We start from the raw sequence: 25,471 nt of genomic DNA, 5'->3' as shown, positions 1-25,471 counted from the left end.
GTGGCAACGTGTGACGGTGGGTGGCAATGGGTGGGAAACGGGTGGCAACGTGTGACGGTGGGTGGCAATGGGTGGGAAACGGGTGGCAACGTGTGACGGTCGGTGGCAATGGGTGGGAAACGGGTGGCAACGTGTGACGGTGGGTGGCAATGGGTGGGAAACGGGTGGCAACGTGTGACGGTGGGTGGCAATGGGTGGGAAACGGGTGGCAACGTGTGACGGTGGGTGGCGGCAGTGGGTCACGGGGGCCCAAAAACCGACTCAGCGGCTCGCGTTATTCAGACGAAGCCCGCACAGCAAAACCTCTGGAGGGCGCAAGCTCCCCGCGTCAGAGCCCGCGGCGGACTCGGGACGCGGCCCGCGAACCCCGTAGCCGCTGCGTGGCCGTCAGTCCACCGCGCCATCTCGTTTGCGGACATTCGTTTTCAAATTGGCATTGACGAAAAATTGTGGTGGTGGCGGGTTTAACGACACAGTTATATTCCCCCCTCCCCGCCACACCTACGGTGCATGCGCCGAGATCGAGAGCGGAATCGGTTTGGACGAAACCCTCGCTGCCGCGGGGTGAGGTCGGAGGAGAGATGGTGACGGAGGGCGGGCGGTGTTCAGGCGGTTTCTCACCGGCTGGGTTAGGGTTGGTGTTGGGGTTAGGGATGCGAGTTGGAGACAAGAGGATGGGTTAGGGGTGGGGTTACCATTAGTGTTATGGTTACGAGTTGGTTCATGTTCGGGTTGGAATAAGAATGCGATCCAGGGTTAGGTTGAGGATAAGTGCTAGCGTTAGGTTTAGTTTGAGGGTTAGGGGCTAGGGGCTCTGGCTACGTCAGCATGAGGTTGATCGTTCGATTATGGTTAGGGCTAGGGGCTACGTCTAGCGTGAGGGTCGTTCATCGCACACACACACACAGACAAGCACACACATAGACACACACAGACACACACAAAGACAAAGATCCCCCATATAGCCTTAACAGACTGTAGGGGCAAGTGCTGTTAGTGAGCACCTATGAAGGCCGGAACGGAACACGAGGGGGTGGGTGGCCAGCACCACGCCCGACCGCCTTTGTCTCCCTAGTGGCGAAGTGTACACACTGCACCAGGTACTTGAGGCTGAGTCGACCTAGGGGAGGCCCAGGACCGGTTCAGATAATCGTCACTGGTGTTGGCCGTGAGCAGGAATCGAACCCGGGTCACCAGGTTTGTAGCGCAGCGCGCTAACCGCTACGCTATCGCTCCCCACAGACACACACACACTTATATACACAGACACACACACAGAGACAAACACACATATAGACACAGACACACACATATAGACACACACAGACACACGCACACAGACACACAGACACACACACAGACACACACACACACACACAAACGCACACCGCTGGCATGACACTCACAGGCAGAGGCCCCAGCTCAGAGGGGTCCAGACTAGGCCGGGTCCGCATGTGCACAGGAACCTTTAACCGCGGGTCGTCCTGCCGTCAGCGCACACGCACACGAGCACAGCGCACAGCACATGCAGTGGCGCTCATAGCAGCAGCGGCGGCATCGGCAGTCCAACAGGCAGGTGCGGGGCAACCAGGGGTCAGAGTGCACAACACCTTAAGACATCGGAACAATGTCGTAAGTTCCGTTAAAGAATAAGATTTTGTCGCAACTCGAAATATTGGGTGTCGTGAAGTTACGAACATTTTTTACGAGCGACCAGGGTCTGCGTGTGTACGTTGAACTTCTTGCCCGCCGTACGTAGCCAACCGTGCTAATCGGAGGTGCGGGGGAAGGACTAACAAACTGTAAATAAAACATCATCGGCGTTGTTTAACATGAACAATACGTACCTCGGACAAAGACCAGCTGCTGAGGACAGAGTGATGGCTTCATGCGGGCCACGTTGCATTGATGGGGGGGGGGGGGGGTTGTTTCCCTACAAGGCGATTGGCCGGTCTAGCGCAAGTCACGACGTAACCCCTCGCAATATCTCTCGTGAGAGTTACGTTCTCACTGCGACATCCACAGCTACTTCGACGTACGATCCATTTTATCTTACGACGTCGAGGATCTTGCTACAGCCGCAGCCCGCCTGCGACACGTCATGAGAGAACTTAGCGAACTCTGGCCCCAGCGCCACATGCCCCCCGCCGCCTCTGCCCGCAAGCCGTGCTCCTCACCAACAGTATCGTTCGTGAACTTAATGATACGAACAGGGCAGATTCATCGTTTAAAACCCTTTCCTATTCCGTCAGTTTTTATTCCGATTCCGTTCCGATGACGTGCGCGTACGTACGTCATCGGAGCGCGGCACACGCGGGGTGAAAAGAGGTGAGGAGAGTTTTTGTTTTTTTAAACATCGCCACCGGGGAGACAAAGGCGGACGGGCGTGGTGTTGGCCAGTCACCCCCTCGTGTACCGTGCCGGCCTTCATAGGTGCTCGCTAACAGCACTTGCCCCAATAGAATGTTAAGGCTATATGGGGAATATTTGTCTATGGTTATACTGTACACAGAGATGAAGGTGGACCCTCTGTTCATCAGCTGATCCATCAGATAAACCCTCGAGGGAAGAGGCGGTGCCACTCCCTTAGGTTCATCCACCACGCAGCCACTACATCCTCCTCCTGTTACACAGCTATGTGGAGGGGTGGTCTCGTGTGTGATCTGTGGAGGTGTAACAACATCAGCGACCGCGCACATGTTTTTGTCGTTTGTTTTTTTACATCCCATCAGCCATGCAGACTTCTGAGAGTGCATCATTGCAGCAGCATTGGTTGAACACAAGCAAACTCTGGACCGATTTCAACATTCAGTACCTCTTTGATTTAAAGCTTTCGTGACTGCAGGGATTCATATTCTTGGTTCTTTCGGTAAAGTCACGTAGAAGGGAAACAATAAAATAATAAAAATATAAAACAATACGATTGTACGTGACTTTACCGAAAGAACCAAGAATATTCAGTACCTCATCGGCAAAGTGAGGCCTGCTTGACCCAATGCTCGTGAACTGCCAGATGTCCATAGGCAAGGATCCTCGTTGTCTGTCTGTGTGTGTGTGTGAAGTGTGTGGATGGTGGGCAGGCCAGCTTGAATGTTTAAAGCTGGCACCGGCGTTCCTACGAAGGGGTCCACGTCTTGCAAGCGTAAAAAATAGATGGCCAGAACGCCGTATGGAACCACAGGCTAGGCAGCTTCCACACGGCTTCACCCATGCAGCCAATACAAAAAATAACACCCCTCGACCGATTTGAAGTGAGACCTCCAATGTCAAGACAGAGCTGGTCATGAGCCAATTGGCAACGAACGTGGCCGGGCGTGGTGCTGGCCACCCAAAGCCTCGCTTGCCACAGTGCCGGCCTTCATCGGCGCTCGACAGCAGCGCTTGCCCCAACAGCCTGTTGAGGCTACACGGGGAGCGGGGTCTCTGTCGTCTTTGTATTGTCCAGTGGGGAGCACGCATCACACGCGGTGCATCTGCCAGCCATCTCGTTTGTGCGCGTGGCGTGGGTGCGACCCTGTTCACGCGAGGTGGCACACGCGCGCGACCCCCTCCCCCCGTACACACCCACGTGGTCGTCCGCGCATTGTGGTCGATGAAGAAGGGGCGGCCGTTGGGGGCAAAGCGCATCTCCCAGCCGGGCGGCATGAACGCCGTGCCGGAGCTCGGCTTGTGCTGCTGCTTGGGCGAGCCGAGTGGCGAGCCGTCCGGCGAGAATTGGGGCGACTGCGGCGACGGAAAGGGAACTCTGTTCCGCTTGGGCTGCGTCGCCTCCCTCAGGTTCTGCGCGGCAGAGAAACGGCAATAAACATAACAAAGCTGCGTCAAGTTAAAATGCATGGATGTGTGTCGGACTACTTTCGCACCGCACGTAGCCAACCCCACTAATCGGAAGCTGCGGGAGAAGGACGACAGACGAAGCGCAAAGAGCAGTTCGACGGAAATTTAGTTTTCAATTTAGATTTAAAAGTGCATAGCTCCAGTGGCTTCCTAATATTGAAAGGAAGAGCTTTCCAGACGGCCGCAGACGCGTATCTGAAAGCGCGCGATGCACTGACCGTCTTTGCCCAAGGTGGGAGAGATTCATCTCTCAGGTGGAGGTGAGAGATGAATCTCTCAGGTGGAGGTGAGAGAGATGAATCTCTTAGGTGGAGGTGAGAGAGATGAATCTCTCAGGTGGAGGTGAGAGAGATGAATCTCTCTCAACCTCCACCTTATCTACATCCCTCTTCTCTCATCTCGCCACATCTCGATCTCTTGTCTATCATCTCACTCGGAGTTGATACATTGTCCGGAGGCGCGCGCAAAATCTATTTTCTGCTGAGGGCCCCCATACCCAGCGGGCAGGGCCTACGTTCGGCTGCGAGCGGGGTCGTGGGGTCACGGGCTGCGGGGGAGGGAGGGAGGAGCAGAGTGGGGAGCAGAGCTGTAACCTGCCTGTAAATTTATCGTCATCTTTTCAAATGGGTACATGACTCAATTCATCACCGTTGCTTCATGCCTTATATATATTAAAAGGATCTTTCTTGCTACGACAGCAACAACGCTCGTCTTTCCCTCAGGGCTACGATGCGAGCGATGCGATCGCTGGCGGAGACCGCCGTTAAGCGGCCATGGTCTGGCTCTCTCTGCCGGTTCTCACCAGCCCAGCCACTGTCTTGCGCTAACGCTCTGCACGCGATTCAGCGACGTTAGCCGAAAAATCAAGGTTTCAGGCCCGCTCGGCCGAAACGCGAACCTTGACGTGCGGTTTCACGGGCCCGCCACCTCGAGCCACGTGGGCACGACTAGGGTTGCCACCTCTGAGATTAAAAAAAAAAATACCGGCACATATCGTGAAAACAATAAGAGGAAGAAGAATATCTCACAATATCAGAGGAGAGAACTGCACAGAAATTATTTTCCTTGAGTGGTGCGTATTTACACAACTGACAAAAACCAGGATATTTATTGTCCTGGGAAGACGTATAGACTTCCTAGCACAGCTGCCCCTATACATTGCTGGGGGAAAAAAAACGAGGACAGCCGACAAGCCCAGTGGCAACGCCCAAGGAGCATTTTCTGTCACGGATTCTGATGGCTACGTTCGTCCGCCGCCCCCTGCCGCGGTTGAACGTCTCCCGTCACAGACACTGCCCCCCCCCGCCCACCTTCCGCCGGGATCCATCGTGCGTCAACGTCGTTCTGCGGCGCTAAACGTGACTCCATTTTCCATTTTAAACCGAGGGGCCGGCGTCGAACGGCTCCGGAGAGCCCCGCCGTTTAACCCCCGTCTCCGCTGGCCCTCTGCGCCCGGCGGCGGACGCCGGGAACATCACTCATCTCTCCGTGTCGACACCAGCGGTGCCCCCCCCCCCCCCACACCGGGGTTCCTGCCTCCGGCACGTCCTCTCTCCGTCACACCGAACCAACACGCCCGCCGCTCTACGTTGCATTCGGACGGTTTGGCAACGGTGGAAATTCCCTTCTTCGATCGCGGTGACGCGGTCACCGCGAGCCGTCACTGACAGATTCTGGGCCAAAGCGGAATGGAGCCGTTGGCTCGAACTGCCGCTGAAAAAATACACGGAGCGGAGGACGACCCCCGAATGACACCCCGCTGGGGGACGAACGCTCTCGCACGCACGTAGCGGCGGTATCACGAGGGCGGTCGTGTCAGGCGAAGGGTGGTTTGCGGTGGGGAGGGGGGGGGAGGAGCACCCCCAGGGAGCGACCGCACACGCTTGGCCTTACCAGCCCCCCCCCCCCCCCCCCGCGTGGCCTCACCTGGCCACACGTCCGCCAAAACTGAAGCACGCTGAAACCCGCGAGACGCGACTTAATGAGATCGGGATTATATCGTTCCAACAATTTGCCCCGAGATGAGATCATCTCCCAACGGACGGAGAACCACAATTGAATTATCTTCCTACTTGGTTCAAAACCTATGTCTCTCGTGTTGATTTTGTTCTCAGGCTCACAGCCAGGGGCTTAATTTCTCACTGAATATATTTTTTTTCGGGTTGCCAGAAGAGCGGAGCGGGCAGCACGTGACAAGAAGCCGGAGCGCGGAGCGAGAAGCACGGTGGACGTGGTCTGCCGGGTGCGGAATTACATTCCGGGTCGCCGCCCCAGACAGATCTGCTTCGAAATGACGCCCTGCACGTAACACCATATTCCCAGTCACGAAATTTCAAACCAAGTACAGCGTTTAAAGAGTGCAGTACTCCCCTCTGTAACATCCGTCCGCCCTGTCAGCTCCTCCTTCTCAGCAGTTTCCCTCAATGGAATGACAAGCCAGTAAAAAGCATGCATTGCAATTCAGGACGACGCCACGGACAGCTGCTCACCCCCCCGCTTCTCTTTTCACCCTTCGGTTGTGGCGGAGCGCCGATTGCGACCGCTCCGTTAAAAACACTCGAGCTGTCGACACGGTGTTTGCCTCCACTTGCGTACTTTGTATATACAACAACAACAACACCAAAACAACAACAGGCAATGGAACAATGTCACCACGGGCATGCACGACGACGGGACACGGTACGAAACGGCGGAAGCCAGATGTGGATGGATTCCAAATACACAAATGCGCAAGCGTGACACCACGCACAGCGTGCTTCCGTGTGTTCGCTTCTCTTTTCCCAAAAATGCTTATTCTCAGAGGAGCGCTGTCGACGACAGAGTGTCCGCCTGGACCTCTCGCAGAAGGGCGCATCGCCCCGCGTGGAAGGGAACGGCCCGCAGAAGTGAGATGTCACGGAACAACTTCTGAGATCCCTTCAAGTGACCTCTTCCAGCCTCACACCAGGGGGCGCTGCACTGCGTGCCACGTGCCGTGCTGCAGAGAAATACTCATCGCATGGCTGCAAGTCGAACCGATATTTATACATCTCAGATTGAGAATTTTGCCAAACTGATTCGTAAAAGTACATTTAACAATTATTAATTGTTTTGTGCGTGTTTTTTGGCCATTGGCGACCGGGCTTAAGCCACAAACTCACTCCGCTCCAGAGAAATCCCGTGGCCGAATCTGAAATCCATATTCACTCGTAACAGCAGTGGCACTAGTATAAGTGGCAGTGGCACTAGTATAACCCCACTGGGCTACCAGGCTGGGCTACCAGGCCTCACTTGCGCCGGTGGATTATCTTCGATTCATCTGTGATGGGGGGTGGAGATGCTGGCAAGGCGTGAAGCACGGGCAGGTAGGTGGGTGCAGGTGAGAGAGAGAGAGGTGTTGCAAGGAGAGAGTGAAGGGAGTGAATCGAACCTGAAGGCCGTGCAGGGGCGCCAACTGCCGGGGCAAAGGGACATCGACAAATAAATCACGTGTCCAGCGAGTTGCCGAAGAAGCTCCCGACCAGCACACGCGGAGGAGCAAAACGACGTGCATCGTGCCGGAACAACACGCGGTAACATCACGAGAACGCGTCAGAGGGCTTTACGGGGCTTGCATGGGGTGGCACAGTGGTGACACTCGTGCATCTACAACAACAAGAGCCTGGGTCGTTAAGATTCCCGACTCACTGCGGCATTTCAGTGTGGCATTTGAATGTTCTCCCCCCCCCCCTCCTGGTGTGTAATGCGTTTCTTCCGAATTCTCAGATTTCCTCCCAGTGTCAAAATAAAAGTAAACCACGTACAATGTAACCGGTATTTTTTCCAAACACCCCTGTGCTCAAAATTTGCCTGCAGATTTCTCAATTGCAATCGCGCGGCAGCGGCGACATCGCCACCCTACTGCGAAATCTTTGCAGGACCCTCCTGAGCAAGAGTCCTGTACTGCAGTGGCGTGCTGCTACCGCTGCCGTTACCACCGTTCAGCAGGGGTGGGAGGACTCGCTGACAAACATCGATGCTCAAACTCACGACGCCCGCATCGAATCACGCGCGCAAGGGAACCAAACCCTGCGTCCGTTGACGGCCGTCGGTTTATGCCTGCGACAGCGGGTAACCAAAAACGCTGAACACTACAACAGCTCGGAATCCGCAGCCCCCGAATCGCGACGGCTCGCCGAATCTGTCGGTGGCCGGGGGGGCGGAGGGGGGGGGGGGAAGCGTCCTCGCTATTGGCATTCAAACGACGCGCGCAGTCCCTCCGCGTGAGCAACGGCCGTGACCTTCAGGCGTCGCTCCCTCCTCCCACCGCCATCCAGGCGACGGGGCGCTGCCGGTGAATTCTACGCCGTCCGCGCCGATTGCGGGCGTCCGACCGCGAGACGGAACGGGGAACCCATTGGCGGTCGTTATCGCTACGATTGGGAGCAAAGGACATCACCCCCCCCCCCCACCGCCTGCCACCTCCGCTCTGGGGGGGTATCGCGTGAAAGGCAAAGGTGCGGCCCTGCAATTGCTCACACAAAGTCACTGCCGGTGGAGGAGGCTCCCCCCCTCCACAAAGGGGAAGGCGCAGGCTTCCCTCGCTGCATGCGGTGGTCGGAGTAGAATGTAGATGGTGGTGGTGGTAGATGGTGGTGGTAGATGGTGGTGGTAGATGGTGGTGGTAGATGGTGGTGGTGGTAGTAGATGGTGGTGGTAGATGGTGGTGGTAGATGGTGGTGGTAGATGGTGGTGGTAGATGGTGGTGGTGGTGGTAGTAGATGGTGGTGGTAGATGGTGGTGGTGGTAGTAGATGGTGGTGGTAGATGGTGGTAGATGGTGGTGGTGGTAGATGGTGGTGGTAGATGGTGGTGGTAGATGGTGGTGGTGGTGGTAGTAGATGGTGGTGATAGACGGTGGTGGTAGATGGTGGTGGTAGATGGTGGTGGTAGATGGTGGTGGTAGATGGTGGTGGTGGTGGTAGTAGATGGTGGTGGTAGATGGTGGTGGTGGTAGTAGATGGTGGTGGTAGATGGTGGTGGTAGATGGTGGTGGTGGTAGTAGATGGTGGTGGTAGATGGTGGTGGTAGATGGTAGTGGTAGATAGATTTAAGAAACTTGCTCCACGCCAGGAGATTGACTCGAACCGGCGACCTCTGCAATGCAAGTCCACTGTGCTGACCCGTCACACCACGAAACCCCATGGCATAGCGGATAAATATTGTCCTCTGGCGCGCACCGAGCTAGAGCAACGTGCGCTTAAATGCCGCGTGGGTCCCAGCCTCCCGCAAACAGCTGCACTTGCGAGCGATGTGCAGCGAACGTACGTACAATGGGGTACAGATTGAGTTCGTACAGCGTCTACTCAGCCACCGCACACCAAGGCGCGGTACAAAAACAGCGGGCATATTTATTTTACAGAGAGGCTGTCAAGTCATAAACTAAAAACTCTTTTAAAAAACAACTATAAACTATTTTTTATTTTACCAGGTAATCCCCACTGAGCTTATCGCTATTTCTCAGACGCGGCATGGCCGCATATGATAGCTCAACGAAGTGGCTTACCGCGTGGAAATTTATCACGGCCAAGTAGGCAGAGGAACAGATTGACGGTCTTTAGCCTGGGCCTGAACACGGGCAAGGGAGTCGATAACGTGGAGGGCTGGGGAAAGGGAGTTCCAGACTATGGGCAGAGCAGAATAGATGGAGCAAACCCCCCACTGAGCGCAATTTCAAGACACTACAGAGAAATTCATGGCATGAAAGTGTGTGTTTTTTTTGTGCCAAGGTTCATGTGTGTGAGCATGTGCGTGTCATGTGTGTGTCATGTGTGTTTCTGAATCACCCGAGTCAGTGAACCTATAACAACTTGGGTCTGTCCTGTGACCTCCCAATTAGGCGTGGGCCACATCATTTGGCCTCGAAGCACACCTAGCCTGCCACAAGTTCTGTGGGGCATCGTTGCAACTTGACACTGAGTTACCATGAGCCCACGTGACCTTAGTTTGAACTCGAGCTGCTATCCTGGCAGCGCGTTTCAAATATTTTTCAACACGAGTTGGCCACGAAGTCGTGTGTGTGCTTGATTGTGAGTGCGTGCGTGCGAGTGTGTGGGCGTGAGCATGTGTATTGGTATGGGGAGCAGTGGCGGAGCGGTTAGCGCACCGCGCTACGAACCCAGCGACTATCTGAACCCGTCCTGGGCCTCCCCTCGGTCGACTCTGCCTCAAATGAGGACCTGGTCCGATCTGCAAACGTCGCCACTGGGGAAACAAAGGCGACCGGGCGTGGCGCTTGCCATCCTTCCCCTCCGTGAGGCCGTGCCGACCTTCATTAATGCTACTCGCTAACAGCACTTGCCCCAACAGTCTGTTGAGGCTATAGGGGGGAATCTTTGTCTTTGTGGTGCGAGTGCGGTGCGTCCCAGCATCGCACCTCTCGGGGGCTCGAGGGGGAGCTGAGGCTGCGCGGGCGCCGCACTTGCACCTGCACCTCCGCCTCCCCGTTGGCCGGCGCCACCGCCCCGGCCACCGGTACCCCGTCGTCCACCAGCTGCAGGGGGCAAAGGTCGCGGGTCAACGACGCCTCTCCTCCACAGCCATCGCGGCGACACGTTCCGCCGTTGCAGCCCTCGATGGGCGTGGCTGGATTAACAGGTGTCGCGGCGGTGAGATGTTAACTACCTCGCCGGGTATGCAGGAGGGCCGTGGGTTCGATCCAGACCGTGACGCCTGCTGTGTATTTGGTGTTTGCGTGTCTCTCTCTCTCTCTCCCCGTGGTCGCGTGGATTTTTCTCCGGGTCCTCCGGTTTTTCCCTCCACATTTAGAGTCACCACGTGATAAGCCACTTTTTGTTGAGCTATCACTTGTGATAGCCAGGTCGCTTCTGAAAAGGAGCTATTTCGCTCAGTGGGCCTTCGCTGGTAAAATAAAAATTTGTTTCATAGTTTTTACAGTTCATTTTTTGTTACAACCGGCACTGGTCATGCATTTGCGTGGGATCCACATCCAGGGTGGGGGTGTGGGGGGGTAGGTGACATCAGTGCGACGCACGAACCCGACTCAACATTTCGTCTCCGTTGAACAAGGTCGAACTCATGGCACAACGCATGGCCAATTCCAAGTGTGTGTCTCCGTCGCAGGCTTAGAGTGGCCACTTGAAGTCAGGCACACAGTGTGGGTCAGTGAGTGTGAGTGGGTGAGTGGGTGAGTGATCGAGTCAGCGAGCGAGCGAGTGACTGAATGAGTGGCGAAGCGGCAAAAAAGCGGCGTGCGGTGCGCTGGGTGGCGGTGGAGGCGACGCAGCAGGGCAAGTGGGGGGGGGTGGGGGGGTGACGGCCGACCTGCATGACGGGGCGTGTCCACGTGGTGGTGCGGTTGTTGTGGTTGACAAAGTACGTGCGGCCTTTGTCGTCCTTGCGTTCCTCCCACCCGGGGGGCATGCCCGGCGTGGTGAAGAGCTGGGGAACCAACTGCACGCACGCGCAGAGACAAAGATCCCCCGCATAGCCTTTAACGGACTGCTGAGGCAAGTGCTGTAAGCGAGGAAATATGAAAGCAGCCACGGTACACGAATGGGGTGGGCGGCCGGCGCCACGCCCGGCCGCCTTTGTGTCTCCCTAGTGGCGACGCTTACACATCACACGAGGTACTCACTTGAGGTCGAGACGACCTAGGGGACGCACAGATAAATCGTCACTGGGTGTTGGCCGTGAGCGGGAATCTAACTCGGGTCACCGGTTTTGTAGCACAGCGCGCTCACCACTACACCAGAATCATAGTGCAGCGTGCTAACCGCTACACCTGAATCGTAGTGCAGCGTGCTAACTGCTACACCTGATTCATCACGCAGCGTGCTAACCGCTACACCGGATTCGTAGTGCAGCGCGTTAATCGTTACGGTGGGGCAGACGCAGGGCAAAACAGGAAGCCGCGCACGTGCCAACCAACACCTGCCGAGCGCCTGCCGTGGCCACGCCGTGAACGGGGCGTCCAACCTTTTGCCAAATTTTGCGAAACGTAACATTTGGGGGGGGGGGGGATGGGAAACCTAGACGCATTTGACCGGCGGCGGTTCTAACGAAGCTCTCCTCCTTTCACCAGCAGCTGCCGGACGCTGCCCGTCGGCGGACGCACAGGATGCAGTGGTGCTCCGGCCGCACATGGCCCAACGATCGCGCACGATCTCCCCCCCCCCCCCACCCGGTTACCCCCCTATTTGGTGAGCCGCTGCCGGAGGGGTGAAGTGCGGTGGGCACAGCCGGGTTGGGCGGCCGGGCCGGGCCAGGCGGCTATAAGAATGTAAATTCACGAACCACTTAACATTGACCGGAGTCAGCCGCCTGTTTTGTTGCTATTCATAGCCGGGGCTTCGAGCCCGAGCCCTTGTGGGAAGCCACCGCCCACGCCGCCGAGGTGGGGGTTCCTCTCGGCGACGGCGGCCGTGGTGGTGACGGTGCTGACGGCGGCGGTGGCGCCGGCGGTGGTGACGGTGGCGCTGATGATGACGACGATGAAAGCGGTGGTGGTGGTGGTGTTTGCGGGAGAAACCGGTCTTGGGGAGCTGTCATCGTCCACTAAAACCGTCCACTCAGCCGCAAACAGTTACCCTGGCGGAGGCCAAATCAATGCAGGGTTAAAGAGTCCCGGGAGGATTCTGCACGAGGTTTATACCCATTCACGTTTGAAACGACGGGCAAGTCTCGTACAATATCCCCCATCCCCTACCGCCTCTGTCCACCCAGAATTACAAATGAGTGCACCGCGGGTCACGTGTGCGGTGGGGTGAAATGTGCGTACTCGCACCGTCTTCCAGGACGTGGAAGAGTAGGCCAAAGTTACCCCTCCAGAGCGGCTCTCTATCGCTCCCTCTAAGTGGAGGCCCCTTCCTTCAGCAAGGGCGCGAGCGCGAAATCACCGGGCGGCACCTTCGTACGCACGTACCCGTACGCTGAACTTCCTTTGCACCGTGCGTAGCCAACCGTGCTCACCGGAGGTGCCGCGAGCACGGTTGAATGACAAAGCGCCGCTGCGCGTCTTGGTCACGCAGCGCACGGTCAGGTCAACGCGCCCCCCCGGAACGCGGACCCGGGAGGCCACTTTGCCTTGCCGTCATAAAACCGCTCCGTTCATCGGCTTCGCTTGAACGAGGTAAGCGCCCGTTTATAGACCGAAGGTCTCTTGTTCGTCACCGGCTGTCAGGGCTGTCACACCTTTATTGATGCCCTGCGACGATTGCGAATAATCACGGGGTGAAGACTGGCTCGTTCTCCTTCGTTGTAGGGCTGATGTTGATGGAGAGCGACTGATTTGACACAGTATAGGTTTTTTTTTGGGTTGGATCGCGTAAATATAAATGTGTCGTTAAACCCGCCACCACCCGACACAGCCAATTAGTAAGGTTTGTCACGTAAACAGAACGTGCCAATTCGTTACTAGTACAGCGACACCGATGTGTTTGGGAGAGCAAAACTAACTTTACGTTAATGTGGTTGAGCCAGATGATTGTAACAGGAGTATCGGAGAGCATCGCTGTGATGACGCGTCCTTCACGATGATCTATGTACTGTATGAGCCTAACAGTCTTTATGTGAGTCTACGGGTCTCAGAGTGAATCTATAGACCTCTGCCTTATTCTTCTTCGTGTGGCTGATGTTGATGTAACGCAACGACCCGAATTTGACATCGAGGTGGCTGGTCGAGCCAGACAATTGCGTCAGGAGTAGCGGAGCGTGCCGCTGTCGTGACGCGGCCCTTCGCATTTGCGCGCCGGCTGACGGCACAAGAGGCCGCGGGGTCACAGGGGGGGGCAAACTGCCCAAAAGTGTCGGGAGCTCGTGAGGCCGCACGACGGCGAGGGTGCGCGTCGGACCCGAACTGCCGAGCGGCGCCCGTCGTGGGGTTTTTGCAGCCTCCGCGAGGTTCCCCTCGACTGGCGAGCAACCGCAATGGCACGGCTGGAATACGCTCGTGACGGTACGAACAAAACATCGCCCGCGCGGTGGAAATTAGTACACGGAAAGTAAAAAAAACTGGGGTGGTTGGGGGCTGTGGGGGGGGGGGGGGGAGGGGCACGCTCCAACAGAGACGCGGATCACCGAGTTGCCGCCGCCGTCGGGCGCAGCAAGGAACGCCCGCGGGGGGTTTTGAGCGCATCGCCGCTTCCACGCCATCCACAACCGCTTCCTCCGTGACCCTCCGTCTCTGTCTCTCTTTCTCTCGCACGACAAGTAAGCAGACAGTTCGCCTCTTCTTCCAAAAGCTGTACCAATCTATCGTTTTTTTAAAATAATTATTCCGTTCACGAGTCCTGTTCTGTTGTGATGTGTGCAATGTTCATGGTGATTGTGATGGTTACTAGTGTTACTTGAAATCTGTTACTTGAAATCTGTTGTTTGCACAGGGACGCTATTTTACCAAAGGCGTTTCTATTCCTCGTTTTGCAGTATTTGATCGAATCTTACTCCTCACTCTAGATGCACTCTTTTGCAATATGTTTCTCTAATCTTAATTTTCACTTCAGTTTAATATATAATTCGGTAATATATTTTTATTTTTTAACTTTTTTCATTGCATTTATTTAAAAAAAATTGCGTCCTGTTGCAAACGTTGTTTTTATTTATTTTTTGTTGATGAAACCCGATTCAAGAGCTTCTTACCTCACAGGGCAATTCTTAGTAAACTATTCCAAGTTTAAAAAAACAATAAAAACGAGTTTTTTTTATTTTTTACACATCCCACCGGCTACTCACATCCCATCCAGAAGAGCGTGTGACAGGGTGAGGAGGTGTATTGTCTGCTTCTTTATTTTGTTCCTTATAGTCTCTCATTAGGGTTTGTTTTAAATTATGTTGCTGTTGCTATCGTCATTAGTGTTATTACGACCACGTTTATTTATCCGGGAAAGTTAAAATTTGAAAGTTTGGCCAAATGTGGACCATGACGCCGGCACACAATGGCCGACCCTTCTTCGAATGACGTCACAGGATCTCTCGAGTCCACCGCGATGGTGGCAGCATGACAGTTCAACGGTTGGAAAACCTGCAGCGTTAACCAGGGCAGCCTGCCGGATTCAAACCGCGAACCTCAGCATTATTGGAACCAGTGCTGATTTCATTGGGTCGGTGGGGGGGGGGGGGGGGGCCCTGAACAACACGAGCCCCCCAGAATTTCAGATGCCCCCCCCAACCTCCCACCCCACCCATTTAACGGCAGCCCCACAGGAAGGCTCCAGGGGCACCCAATGTCCGGTTCAAGAGGGCATCGGTGTCCAGTGCTGTTGATGTCACCACAACTTGCCATCGCCGCCTTCCTTCAGCCACATCCCTCAGCGGACACGTCCCTCAAGGAAACGACCTGACAGGATCCCCTGCCGTCTGGCTTTGGGGCTCCACGGTGGCTAGGATATGTTAACAACCTCGCCTGGTGTACAGGAGGTCGTGGGTTCGATCCCGACCCTGACGCCTGTTGTATATTTGGAGTATGTGAGTCTCTCTCTCATCATCACCACCACGGTGGCTAGGAGATGTTAACTACCTCGCCTGGTGTACAGGAGGTCGTGGGTTCGATCCCGACCCTGACGCCTGTTGTATATTTGGAGTATGTGAGTCTCTCTCTCATCATCACCACCACGGCGGCTAGGAGATGTTAACTACCTCGCCTGGTATACAGGTGGTCGTGGGTTCCATCCCGACCCTGACGACTTTTGTATATTTGGAGTATGCGTGTCTCTCTCTCATCATCACCACCACGGTGGCTAGGAGATGTTAACTACCTCGCCTCGTATACAGGAGGTCGTGGGTTCCATCCCGACCCTGACGCCTGCTGTATATTTGTAGTTTGCATGTTCTCCCCGTGGTCGCGTGGATTTTTCTCCGGGTCCTCCGGTTTTTCCCTGCACATTTTAGAACCAACGCGCGTTTTGAGTATTTAGCTGCTATCAATCTCGCACATGATAAGCCACTTTGTTGAGCCATCATTTGCGGCCAGGTCACCTCGTATAAAGAGCTCTATAGCTCACTGGGCCTTACCTTGTATAATAAAAAAAAAATTGTTGAAGAGAACTGAACTGGTAACCTCTGGATTGCAAGTTGGGTAACTAATAGCCATAGCGAATTATATACTGGATGTGGCATGCCATTGCAATGCCTGTTCTGGTGACCTGCCCTCCTCCACCTCCACTCTGAGGCTGTGGATATGGGTGTCACCAACCACCCCCTCACCCGACTCCACACATTTAACGGTGCCCCCCCCCCCCCCCCCCTCAGCACACCGCCTGTTTACTGGCCGGATTGGGGGACAGCGCCGATAATAAGAAACACGGCGAAGATACCGCACGAACATGAGCCCTCTCTTTTTTGTTGTTATTAATTATTCTATTTTACTCGGATAGTCCCTTGACGTGGAACGCCTGCGAGCCTGTCCAGGGTGTGGAGCGCTAAGCCCTAAATCGTCGAGCTCCGTGGCTACAGGGGCCCACCTCCTCCCTGACCGCTAGCTGAGACAGCTGCTATGTCCAGACCGCAGCACGTCTGACTGACCAGACAAGAGTCCATTGGCGTCACAGCAGGAAGGCAATATGAGAACCCCCCCCCCGTCCCTCCCACCGCTGCAGCAATGGAACACTCCAATTCAAACATCACGCGCACCTCTGCAGTTGTCCCTCCCCCCCCCCCCTTTCTGCGCCCAGTGTTTGGCTTGGCCGGATTAATGCAGGAGCCCTGCGGGGCAGCGACGCTATAGCAGCACCGTGATGATGATCCTTAGAGTGCCATTGGGTCATTACAGCCAGAGCACGTCTGTGTGTGCTTTACCGCCGGTCATGTGCCGAGACGAACCCTAGTTTCGTCCGTTTTAATGTTTGCTTTAGCTTCGCTATTTGTGTATCATCACATTTATTTTTTTTAAACCCAGAAGTGAATAAACCCAGGGGGAATAACAGTGGAGCGTCATCGGCATGGGTGGTGGTGAAACAGTCCAGGGCAGGATTTGAATATAAAACCTAAAAACTCGTTTTATTTTACGGGGCAAGGCCCACTGCGTCTACGTCTCATCTCCGTTTAAGGCAAGTGCTGTGGTTTCATAACCACATTCGAACACTGCTGTGACATTTCACAGTTCAAGCTCATGTGCCAAAAGAAAGGATTTGTTTAATTTCTATATTGATATTTATTTGTTTTACCAGGTAAGGCTTACTGAGCGACGTAGCTCTTTTTCAGAAGCGACGAAATGGTTTGTTACGTGCAAATTTATAGCAGCCAATTTCTCAAAATATCCAAAGAGGCGGGCGAGGGGCCAGGGGGGTCCTCCCCAAAACTGTAACAGCCCCGGGCCCCCCTTAAGCTTAATCTGACCCTGGATGGGAGGTGGGAGGTGAGGGAAGGGCGAGTGTGGGTGAGTGCGGGGTGGGGGTAGCAGCGTGCGTGCCAGCTCGCTCACCAGCGTGTTCTGCTGCGGCTCGGAGAGGGTGACGCTCGCCGATCGTGCCCTCCTGGAAGCCAGCGCCTGCGGGGAACAGCGACCCGAGCTGAAACCACCCGCGCAGCGTTCTGCATTGCAAGGCCCTCGGGCTGCTGGTGGCCCCTGGTGGCCTTTAGTGCGGCACTTGACGTGCGGCCCGCCGACAATACCCAACGGGTGTGACAGCACCTACCCCCCGCGTCATTGTGCTGTCACAGACCCAACAATGGTTTCAAATGTGTGGCGGCCCTCTGGAAATGCGTGAAGAACGCTGAGCTACGGTGTGACGTCATGACGGTGCTTGCGCCAGGCTAGGTGCGCTTTGAGGTGATGAGACGTGTCGAAGGTTTGCAGGCAGGAGGTCAGGGGACAGACCCTGATGGCATGAGTTAGCTGAATGAGATGAGTGGCATATGCACCAATTGTGACATGTGCTCCCCACTGACAATACAAACGAAAATAAAGCAAATATCCCCCGAATAGCCTTGACAGGCTGTTGGGGCAAATGCTATTCGCGACCAGCACCTATGAACATTGGCACGGCACATGAGGGGGCGGGTGGCCAACACCACGCCCGGCCGCCTTTGTCTGCCGAGTGGCGATGTTAGCACACCGCACCAGGTACTCATTTGAGGCTGAGTCGACCTAGGGGAGGCACAGGGCCGCTTCAGATAATCGTACTGGTGTTGGCCGTGAGCAGGAATCGAACCGGGGTCGACGAGTTAATAGCGCAGTGGCACGAACCACTGCAGTACCGCTCCCCACAATACAAATACACAACACACACACGCAGCCCACCGGTAGCTGTCCACAAGGGGCTCCATGTCATTCGCCACTCCCCCCCCCTTCACCGAGCGATTTGATCGACTGTCATGATTCGAGGCAGCGATCTGTCATGCGTCTCAACCTATCGGCCGTCATCCCTTCCCGCTGGTCGTAAAGAAAGGCGACGAGACCGGCAGCTTTGAAGACCGACAAGGTGAAATTTCTAACCGCCTTCACGAATCTGCGAGGTCGCGTAAGGGTAACGGCCTCGTGCTACCCTTAAGCCGTGGAGCGGGCAGCCACACGCCTGTGACCCGGCGAGCCGGGAGGCAGCGTCGGCAAGTAGGTTCGGAGAGACGGGCGGCCTCACCGTGGCGGGCGTCGTCTGCTCGGCGAGGGTCTGCGGCCTCAGGTCGGCCTCGTCGGGCGAGACCAGGCGAGCGCCGTCGTCGGTGGAGGTGGTGGGAGACGGCGGCGGAGGCAGCGGGGAGCGCGGGGAGCGGTCCGACTCGGGCTCGATGATCTCCCACGTCAGCTGCACGCAGGAACGCGGGGACACACGCACGCGCGCACGAACGTCCAATAAAAGGACCTCGGCGGAACTGAAGAGGCTTCGTAAAAATTGTCTAAAGTAAACGAGGTCGGGTCCGTGCGCACGACCGCCAGACAGATTTCACGTCGCTTGGGTGGTGTTTTTGGGTTGTACCGCGCGTCGCTCGGCACCACGACGGACGTTTCACTGCACGTGCCCCAAAAAATGTCCCTCGAATCCCGTAGAAGCTCTCAGAACGTGGGGCGAAACGTCGGGCATCAGCCAACGCACGGCGCAGCCCGAAAACGCATAAAACAGCCGCACAGCCACCGCGAAATACGGGCACAGGAGGGTTCTGTCACTACCCACGGAGGCGAGGTCTAGGGAGGGCTCGGGGTTTCATAATTGTTTTTTCTGGACTCGTTCAGACTCGGCGCAGAAGTTGTGCATTGTGCAAAAACCGTCAGCAGTTCCTGAAGAAGTGCGTTGCAGCGGTGAGCATTTGGTGACTACACTGCAACTGATGAGTCCCATTAAGGAAGAAATCTGTCTCCGTTCTTCTATCTGTGCACCAGTGCTGCTGTCAGTCGGTCACATTGACTCACGGCGGTCACCTCCAGGCAAGAGGGCCATAATGCACTTCTTCAAGAAATGCTGAGGGGTGATGGGTAGTTGTAAAAAAAAACAATGCAACGCCATGATGGCTTGCGCAAGCCGCGGTGATCTCTGCCCCGAGTCCTCTCCCTGTGCTCTACAACGCACCGGCGTTTAACATGCCGGCCACCGTGTCGTGACGCGTTTGAATAAATCCGTATCCTGTGTTGACTGCCCCGCTCGCCTTGTATATTGCTGTGCTTGCACCGGCAAAAGCGAAAAAAAAATAAGTTACGTAAATCTAACTGAGTAAATAAACTTGGCGCGATTGAAGATGCCTCAGCTGCAAAATAGTCAGACTAATTCCACCCTGCATCCTTGTGTTCTTGTGATGTTTATTAAAATATTTGCATTTATACGACCGGTAACTGCTTTCAACGGAAAGGTAAAACCCCGGTATATCGAGCGTGTTAAACGCCCGGCAATAAACATAACAGCTTTTGCCCTCATAACCGAGCAACGGCGAAGGGAGCTGCCATGGTCATAACGGTTAGCAGCACGCCGGCACAGAGGACGGCGGTTCGATTCCACCTCCCGGCGTGCCAGCGAAAACCAACGGCGCCGGTTTCTTCGACGGCACATCGCCTCCGTCCGCCCAGCGGGTAAATAAGCGGGCTCGCCGCGGTAAGCCGGTCGGCAGGCCGCGCTGCGGTGGGATAAAAGTGCGGGTGACTCCCACCTCTTCCGATGCAGCGGCGCGAGCGGGCATTTCGCACGGCGGCACCGGCGCATTTCCATTTCACCGCAGGATATTTGCCCTCAGGAATCGCTTTACCGGTCCTGGGACCTTCGGAACCGGTGATCAATCCCGAAAACGGTTACCACCGGTTAGCGTTCAACAAAGGCCCTAGTTCTCGTGAACCTCAACAGCTGACCCGCCACGCACAACCGTCGTGCCGTTCGTCACTGTGCCAGCAAAACCACGGTGTAAATACACGGGTCTCCCTCGCCGCACGCGGCACATGCGCTCCGAGAGAGCGAAACCGCACGAGACAGCTGCCTGCCGAGTTGCGCAGGCAGTACGGCGCGAGGTGTTGTCGCGCGTCCCACCGCATAGCCGCAGCCGAGTGACTTCAAAAGCCGCACAATTGTCATAGTGCGTTTTAGGTAGAAATACGCTGGCCACATATATATATACACACAGTGCAAAATCACACAAACCCGCATAAAGCGAGGGATACTGGTAAATGAACCTCATGGCGGTACCCCGGGGTCCCACCATAGTACCCCGGCTCTCGCACAATGTCCGTGATGCAGTCATTTTTAGTCTGTTGATGGTCTGCGATGCGGCAATCGGCTCATCTCGACGAGCTGTACACGATGCACCACTATGGTGCGTAAGAACGTTCGGGGTTTCGGCGCAAGCGTCCTCGCTGCGTTTCGACATCGCGGATTGGCACTGATTTCGGATTGATTGGTACCCCCGTCCGGAGTTGAGTAACACCCCTGGAAAAAAATAGTGTCCCAGAAATAAAGTATTTAATTGCCTAGGCCATTTATTTGGTATCCCGGGGTGCCGCCATGAGGATCATCTATCATTAAACTAGGATGAAGTGAAGATGTTCTCTTGGCTGCAAATATTCATCCTCATCGTTCCCTATATCCTCCTCACATTGTGAACTTTTGGCACCACAACCTCACGGGCTCATTGTCGTCCTGCCGCCTCTGACCTCCTGGCTTCCTGTCTGCCTAACCTCGCGACCCCGTGACCCCGTGACCTCGTGACCCCATGGCCGGCCAACACGCCCTCATCCGTGTACGGGGGAAGCGACGTACGTCGGCGGAGTCACGCACGTCGCCGGAGTCCGAGTCCTCGGTGATCTGTCTCCGCGAGCAGAACACGGTCTGGGCCTGCTGGTCGCTGCGCTCCTCCGTCGCCTGCACGTCCTCCACCGGGTCCCTGCGCCACCGCACGGACGACCGACACCACCGTTACCGACACCGCCGTTGACGGCGCCATCGTCGTCGCCTGCAACGGCGCCTCCTCCATCGCCGCCTCCACAGCCGCCTCCACCGGGCCTTAGCCACGATCGCGGCACTGAGGGCGTCCATGAGCCGGAGCAGAAACCGCGACCACCGATGGTCGCGAAACTTTATTCACACGGCGAACGAGAGCGAACGATTTACTAGCCCCGCTCATCTCAGACGGTTACCCCGCAATCCGGTGCTGTTGGCCACATGAACACATTTGGGAGCCGCCGAAGTTTTGTACGTATGCATGTTCAACTTCTCTCGCACCGTAAGTAGCCAACCGTGCTAATCGGGTGACAGTCCACGACCCCGTGACCCCGCGGGTGGTTCCCCGACAAGTGAAACGTTTGCCCTGGCCTCATGAGACTAGGGTTGGTGGATCACACAAATTCGTGAACTCCCCACACGCTCCCCCATCCTCTAAAGCAGTGGTTCTTAACCTGGGGTACACGCACCAGCTGGGGGTGCCTACCCCCTAGTCCCCCACGCTCCCCCATCCTCTAAAGCAGTGGTTCTTAACCTGGGGTACACGCACCAGCTAGGGGTGCCTACCCCCCTAGTCCCCCACGCTCCCCCATCCTCTAAAGCAGTGGTTCTTCACCTGGGGTACACGCACCAACTGGGGGTGCCTACCCCCTAGTCCCCCACGCTCCCCCATCCTCTAAAGCAGTGGTTCTTAACCTGGGGTACACACACCAGCTAGGGGTGCCTACCCCCCTAGTCCCCCACGCTCCCCCATCCTCTAAAGCAGTGGTTCTTAACCTGGGGTACACGCACCAGCTAGGGGTGCCTACCCCCTAGTCTCCCACGCTCCCCCATCCTCTAAAACAGTGGTTCTTAACCTGGAGTACACGCACCAGCTGGGGGTGCGAGATGCCCTTTCTGGGGGTACGAGACGTGGCCCGGTTTGTTGAGAAGGTAAATCATCGAAGCACAAATGAAGTACGGGCACGTGAGTACAACTTCCTTGTTTCATCAAACCGATGTGTTTCTTAACGATTGGGAACGAAAGGGGTGCAAGGCTGCAAGTAAAGGTTAAGAACCACTGCTCTAAACTAAGGCTAAACTTTTTATTCTACCACGAAAGGCCCATTGAGCTTTTTAGCTTTTTTTTTTAAATAATCGACCTTGCCACAAATGATAGCTCAACGAAGTGGCTTTTATTTCTAACTACGTGACTTTACAGAAAGAACCAAAGAGCATGGATTCCTGCAGTCACGAAAGCTTCAAATCAAGATTGAAGTGGCTTCTGATCACGTGGAAATGTATAGCAAAAGCCGAATACTCTGAAGGCGTGTTGACTCAACCACGGGGGGGACAAGGGGGATATTTGTCTTTGTGGGTCTCCTGTATACCAGGCGAGGTCGTGGAAATGTATTGCAGTCGACTACTCTAAACGCGTGATGTTGATTCTAACAACCGGAGGACCCGGAGAAAAATCCACGCGACCACGGGCAGAGAGAGCACACAAACTCCAAATACACAGGCGGCAGGGTCGGGTTCGAACACACGACCTCTTGTACACGAGGCGAGGTAGTCAACAACTCGCCACCCTCTCCCAACCAGTGCGGGCGGCGGGAGGCAGGGGTGGGGGGGGGTAAAGGGGAGCGGTAGACTCACAAGACGGTGGGCCGGTGCCACTGGGTGCTGCGGTTCTTGTGGTTCACGTAGTAGGTGCGGCCCAGGTTGTCCTGCCTCTCCTCCCAGTCGGGCGGCAGAGCCGGCTGCTGCTGCTGGCCCGGCCGCTGGCTCCCGCCGCCCTCTATTGAATCCACCACCTCCCAGCCGGGCTGCGTGGGAGGGGGGCGCGTCGACGGATTACGAGACGTGGGTCACGGGGTTGCGGAGCGTCACACGGGCAGTGGTGATTCAGTTTAACACGTAGTAGTAGCAGCAGGCTTTCGCGACCAATATCATCCACAATAGAGGGCTTTTTTGTTGGGTCAGATCACGTAAATATATAAATGTGTCGTTGAAACCCGCCATCACCCGAAACGTCGTGCTCAGATTGTAAATGTTGTGGCTTGGCTCTCCAACACACCGGTGTAGTGCTGTACTAGTGACGAATTGGCCACGTTCTATTTACGCGACGACCCTTGCTAGTTGGCTGTGTCGGGCGGTGGTGGGTTCAACGACACATTTATATATTTACTCGATCCGACCCAACAAAAAACCCTCTATGATAGTGGTGATTTAGTCGGCAGTTTGCATTTCAGTCGGAGTCGAGTCGACGGCAACTTGCGGGGCTTCGGGCGAGTCCCAGTCGGTGGGGGGGGGGGACCTTGTGAAGCCATCCTGAGCCGGGGTGGGGGGGGGCAGCAGTCGTGCTCATCGTCGCGCCTGCAGACCTCCCGTCCACTCGCAGCCCTGACTCCGGCTTAGAGCGTCCAACGACACTTTGTCGGCGAACAATTTTCGTCGCTAAAATCTCGCTTTGATCAAATTAACGCCCTTCATGCGGTCGCAGGGAATTCTGTCAACGCCGAGCATTCCGGCGCTGTTAGGGTGCTGGTTGCTGGGTGCTGGTGATTAGCGTGCTGGGTGCGAGTGTTTGCTGGGTGCGAGTGTTTGCTGGGTGCGAGTGTTTGCTGGGTGCGAGTGTTTGCTGGGTGCTGGGTGTGAGTGTTTGCTGGGTGTGAGTGTTTGCTGGGTGCGAGTGTTAGGGTGCTGGGTGTAAGTGTTTGCTGGGTGCTGGGTGTGAGTGTTTGCTGGGTGCTGGGTGTGAGTGTTTGCTGGGTGTGAGTGTTTGCTGGGTGTGAGTGTTTGCCGGGTGCTGGGTGTTAGGGTGCTGGGTGTGAGTGTTTGCTGGGTGCTGGGTGTGAGTGTTTGCTGGGTGTGAGTGTTTGCCGGGTGCTGGGTGTTAGTGTTAGGGTGCTGGGTGTGAGTGTTTGCTGGGTGCTGGGTGTGAGTGTTTGCTGGGTGTGAGTGTTTGCCGGGTGCTGGGTGTGAGTGTTTGCTGGGTGTGAGTGTTTGCTGGGTGTGAGTGTTTGCCGGGTGCTGGGTGTTAGTGTTAGGGTGCTGGGTGTGAGTGTTTGCTGGGTGTGAGTGTTTGCTGGGTGCTGGGTGTGAGTGTTTGCTGGGTGTGAGTGTTTGCTGGGTGTGAGTGTTTGCTGGGTGCTGGGTGTGAGTGTTTGCTGGGTGTGAGTGTTTGTTGGGTGCGAGTGTTAGGGTGCTGGGTGCGAGTGTTAGGGCGCTGGGTGCGAGTGTTAGGGTGCTGGGTGTGAGTGTTTGCTGGGTGTGAGTGTTTGCCGGGTGCTGGGTGCGAGTGTTAGGGTGCTGGGTGTGAGTGTTAGGGTGCTGGGTGTGAGTGTTGGCTGGGTGTGAGTGTTTGCTGGGTGTGAGTGTTTGCTGGGTGCTGGGTGTGAGTGTTAGGGTGCTGGGTGTGAGTGTTTGCTGGGTGCTGGGTGTGAGAGCCCACGTCGGAATCCTCGGTCTGGGTGGACGGTTCCTCGTTCATCCCGTTCTGCGGCAAGTACGCCATCTTGAGCCGGAGGAAGCCCTTCACCCGCGATTTGTGACTGGCACGGGAACAGCATCGTCATCATCAGTGCCATAATTTACAATTAACTTACAGCCCTTTGTCAAATTCACTGCTGGGTTAAGGTCTCTCTCTACCACCCCCCCCCCCCCCATACTGTGTCGGTCACGGGGGTTGTTTGACCAGACCATACTTCACCACGCTGGTAAGTACAGGTTGGTGAAGGTGGAACGAGTCCAGGTACCGGTTGCCGTGGCTGGGAACTAGACTTGGGCCGCCAGATGCATAGCGGAGTGCAAGAACTACTGCGCCACCACTCCACGTGGCATTATTACTATCAATAATACAAAATGTATATCTTCGTTAGACTCGAATAGTTTATGGGTGTGTTAAGCTTCGCACTTCTACGTTTTGTTATTTTATTTAGTTAGGTGTTTTTTCCTCTGCATTGCCCCACATTTAACCATGAGTGAAGTCGCCTGTCGTCAATTCACGCGGGTGTCCTGCGTGTTCCTTTACTGATCCTAAGGAACGCGTTACATGTTTTTCCCTACACATTTACAAACATGCGTTTGGACTATTTAGATTATTTTGCTGCTATAAATGTCCAAATGATAAGCTACTTTGTTGAGCTATCGTTTGTGGCCTGGTCGCGTTTGAAAAATATGTTAATACCTCCAGTAGGCTGAGAATAGTAGGATGGGGATGGTTTAGTTTTGTTTGTATGTGTTTGGGTGATTTGTTTAACTTTCTTGAACTTTGCGCTACTATCATGGTTTCTTTGTATACTGTTTATTGTTGTAACGTTCTTGCCCACT

The 25,471-nt window shown here is 55.5% G+C and overlaps 1 protein-coding gene across 6 annotated transcripts in view; it reads right to left on the bottom strand.

The window, feature by feature from the left end:
- Positions 1-25,471, bottom strand: part of LOC116950762 (E3 ubiquitin-protein ligase NEDD4-like) — a 126,190-nt gene that overhangs the window by 25,668 nt on the left and 75,051 nt on the right. For 3 of the 6 annotated variants that reach the window (XR_012946474.1, XM_032968802.2, XM_032968799.2), the window contains 10 exons: positions 24,594-24,693; positions 22,796-22,965; positions 20,981-21,104; positions 18,389-18,553; positions 17,233-17,298; positions 11,139-11,267; positions 10,231-10,347; positions 7,247-7,270; positions 3,565-3,780; positions 1,407-1,484 (listed from right to left, as the gene is read on the bottom strand). Coding sequence is in view for 5 of the 6 variants with exons in the window: in XM_032968802.2 (XP_032824693.1) it covers positions 1,407-1,484; positions 3,565-3,780; positions 7,247-7,270; positions 10,231-10,347; positions 11,139-11,267; positions 17,233-17,298; positions 18,389-18,553; positions 20,981-21,104; positions 22,796-22,965; positions 24,594-24,693 (1,189 nt within the window). In the remaining variant the exon portion in view is untranslated. The remainder of the gene's footprint in view (positions 1-1,406; positions 1,485-3,564; positions 3,781-7,246; positions 7,271-10,230; positions 10,348-11,138; positions 11,268-17,232; positions 17,299-18,388; positions 18,554-20,980; positions 21,105-22,795; positions 22,966-24,593; positions 24,694-25,471) is intronic. The other 3 variants (XM_076073108.1, XM_076073106.1, XM_076073107.1) reach the window with 2 other exon arrangements.

The sequence above is a fragment of the Petromyzon marinus genome, chromosome 40 (assembly GCF_048934315.1).
Source record: "Petromyzon marinus isolate PM22_M1 ecotype Great Lakes invasive population chromosome 40, UKy_Petmar_22M1.pri1.0, whole genome shotgun sequence".
Lineage (NCBI taxonomy): Eukaryota > Metazoa > Chordata > Hyperoartia > Petromyzontiformes > Petromyzontidae > Petromyzon > Petromyzon marinus.
Note: the sequence above shows the minus strand (reverse complement) of the source record. Positions and strands in the feature narration are given on the sequence as shown.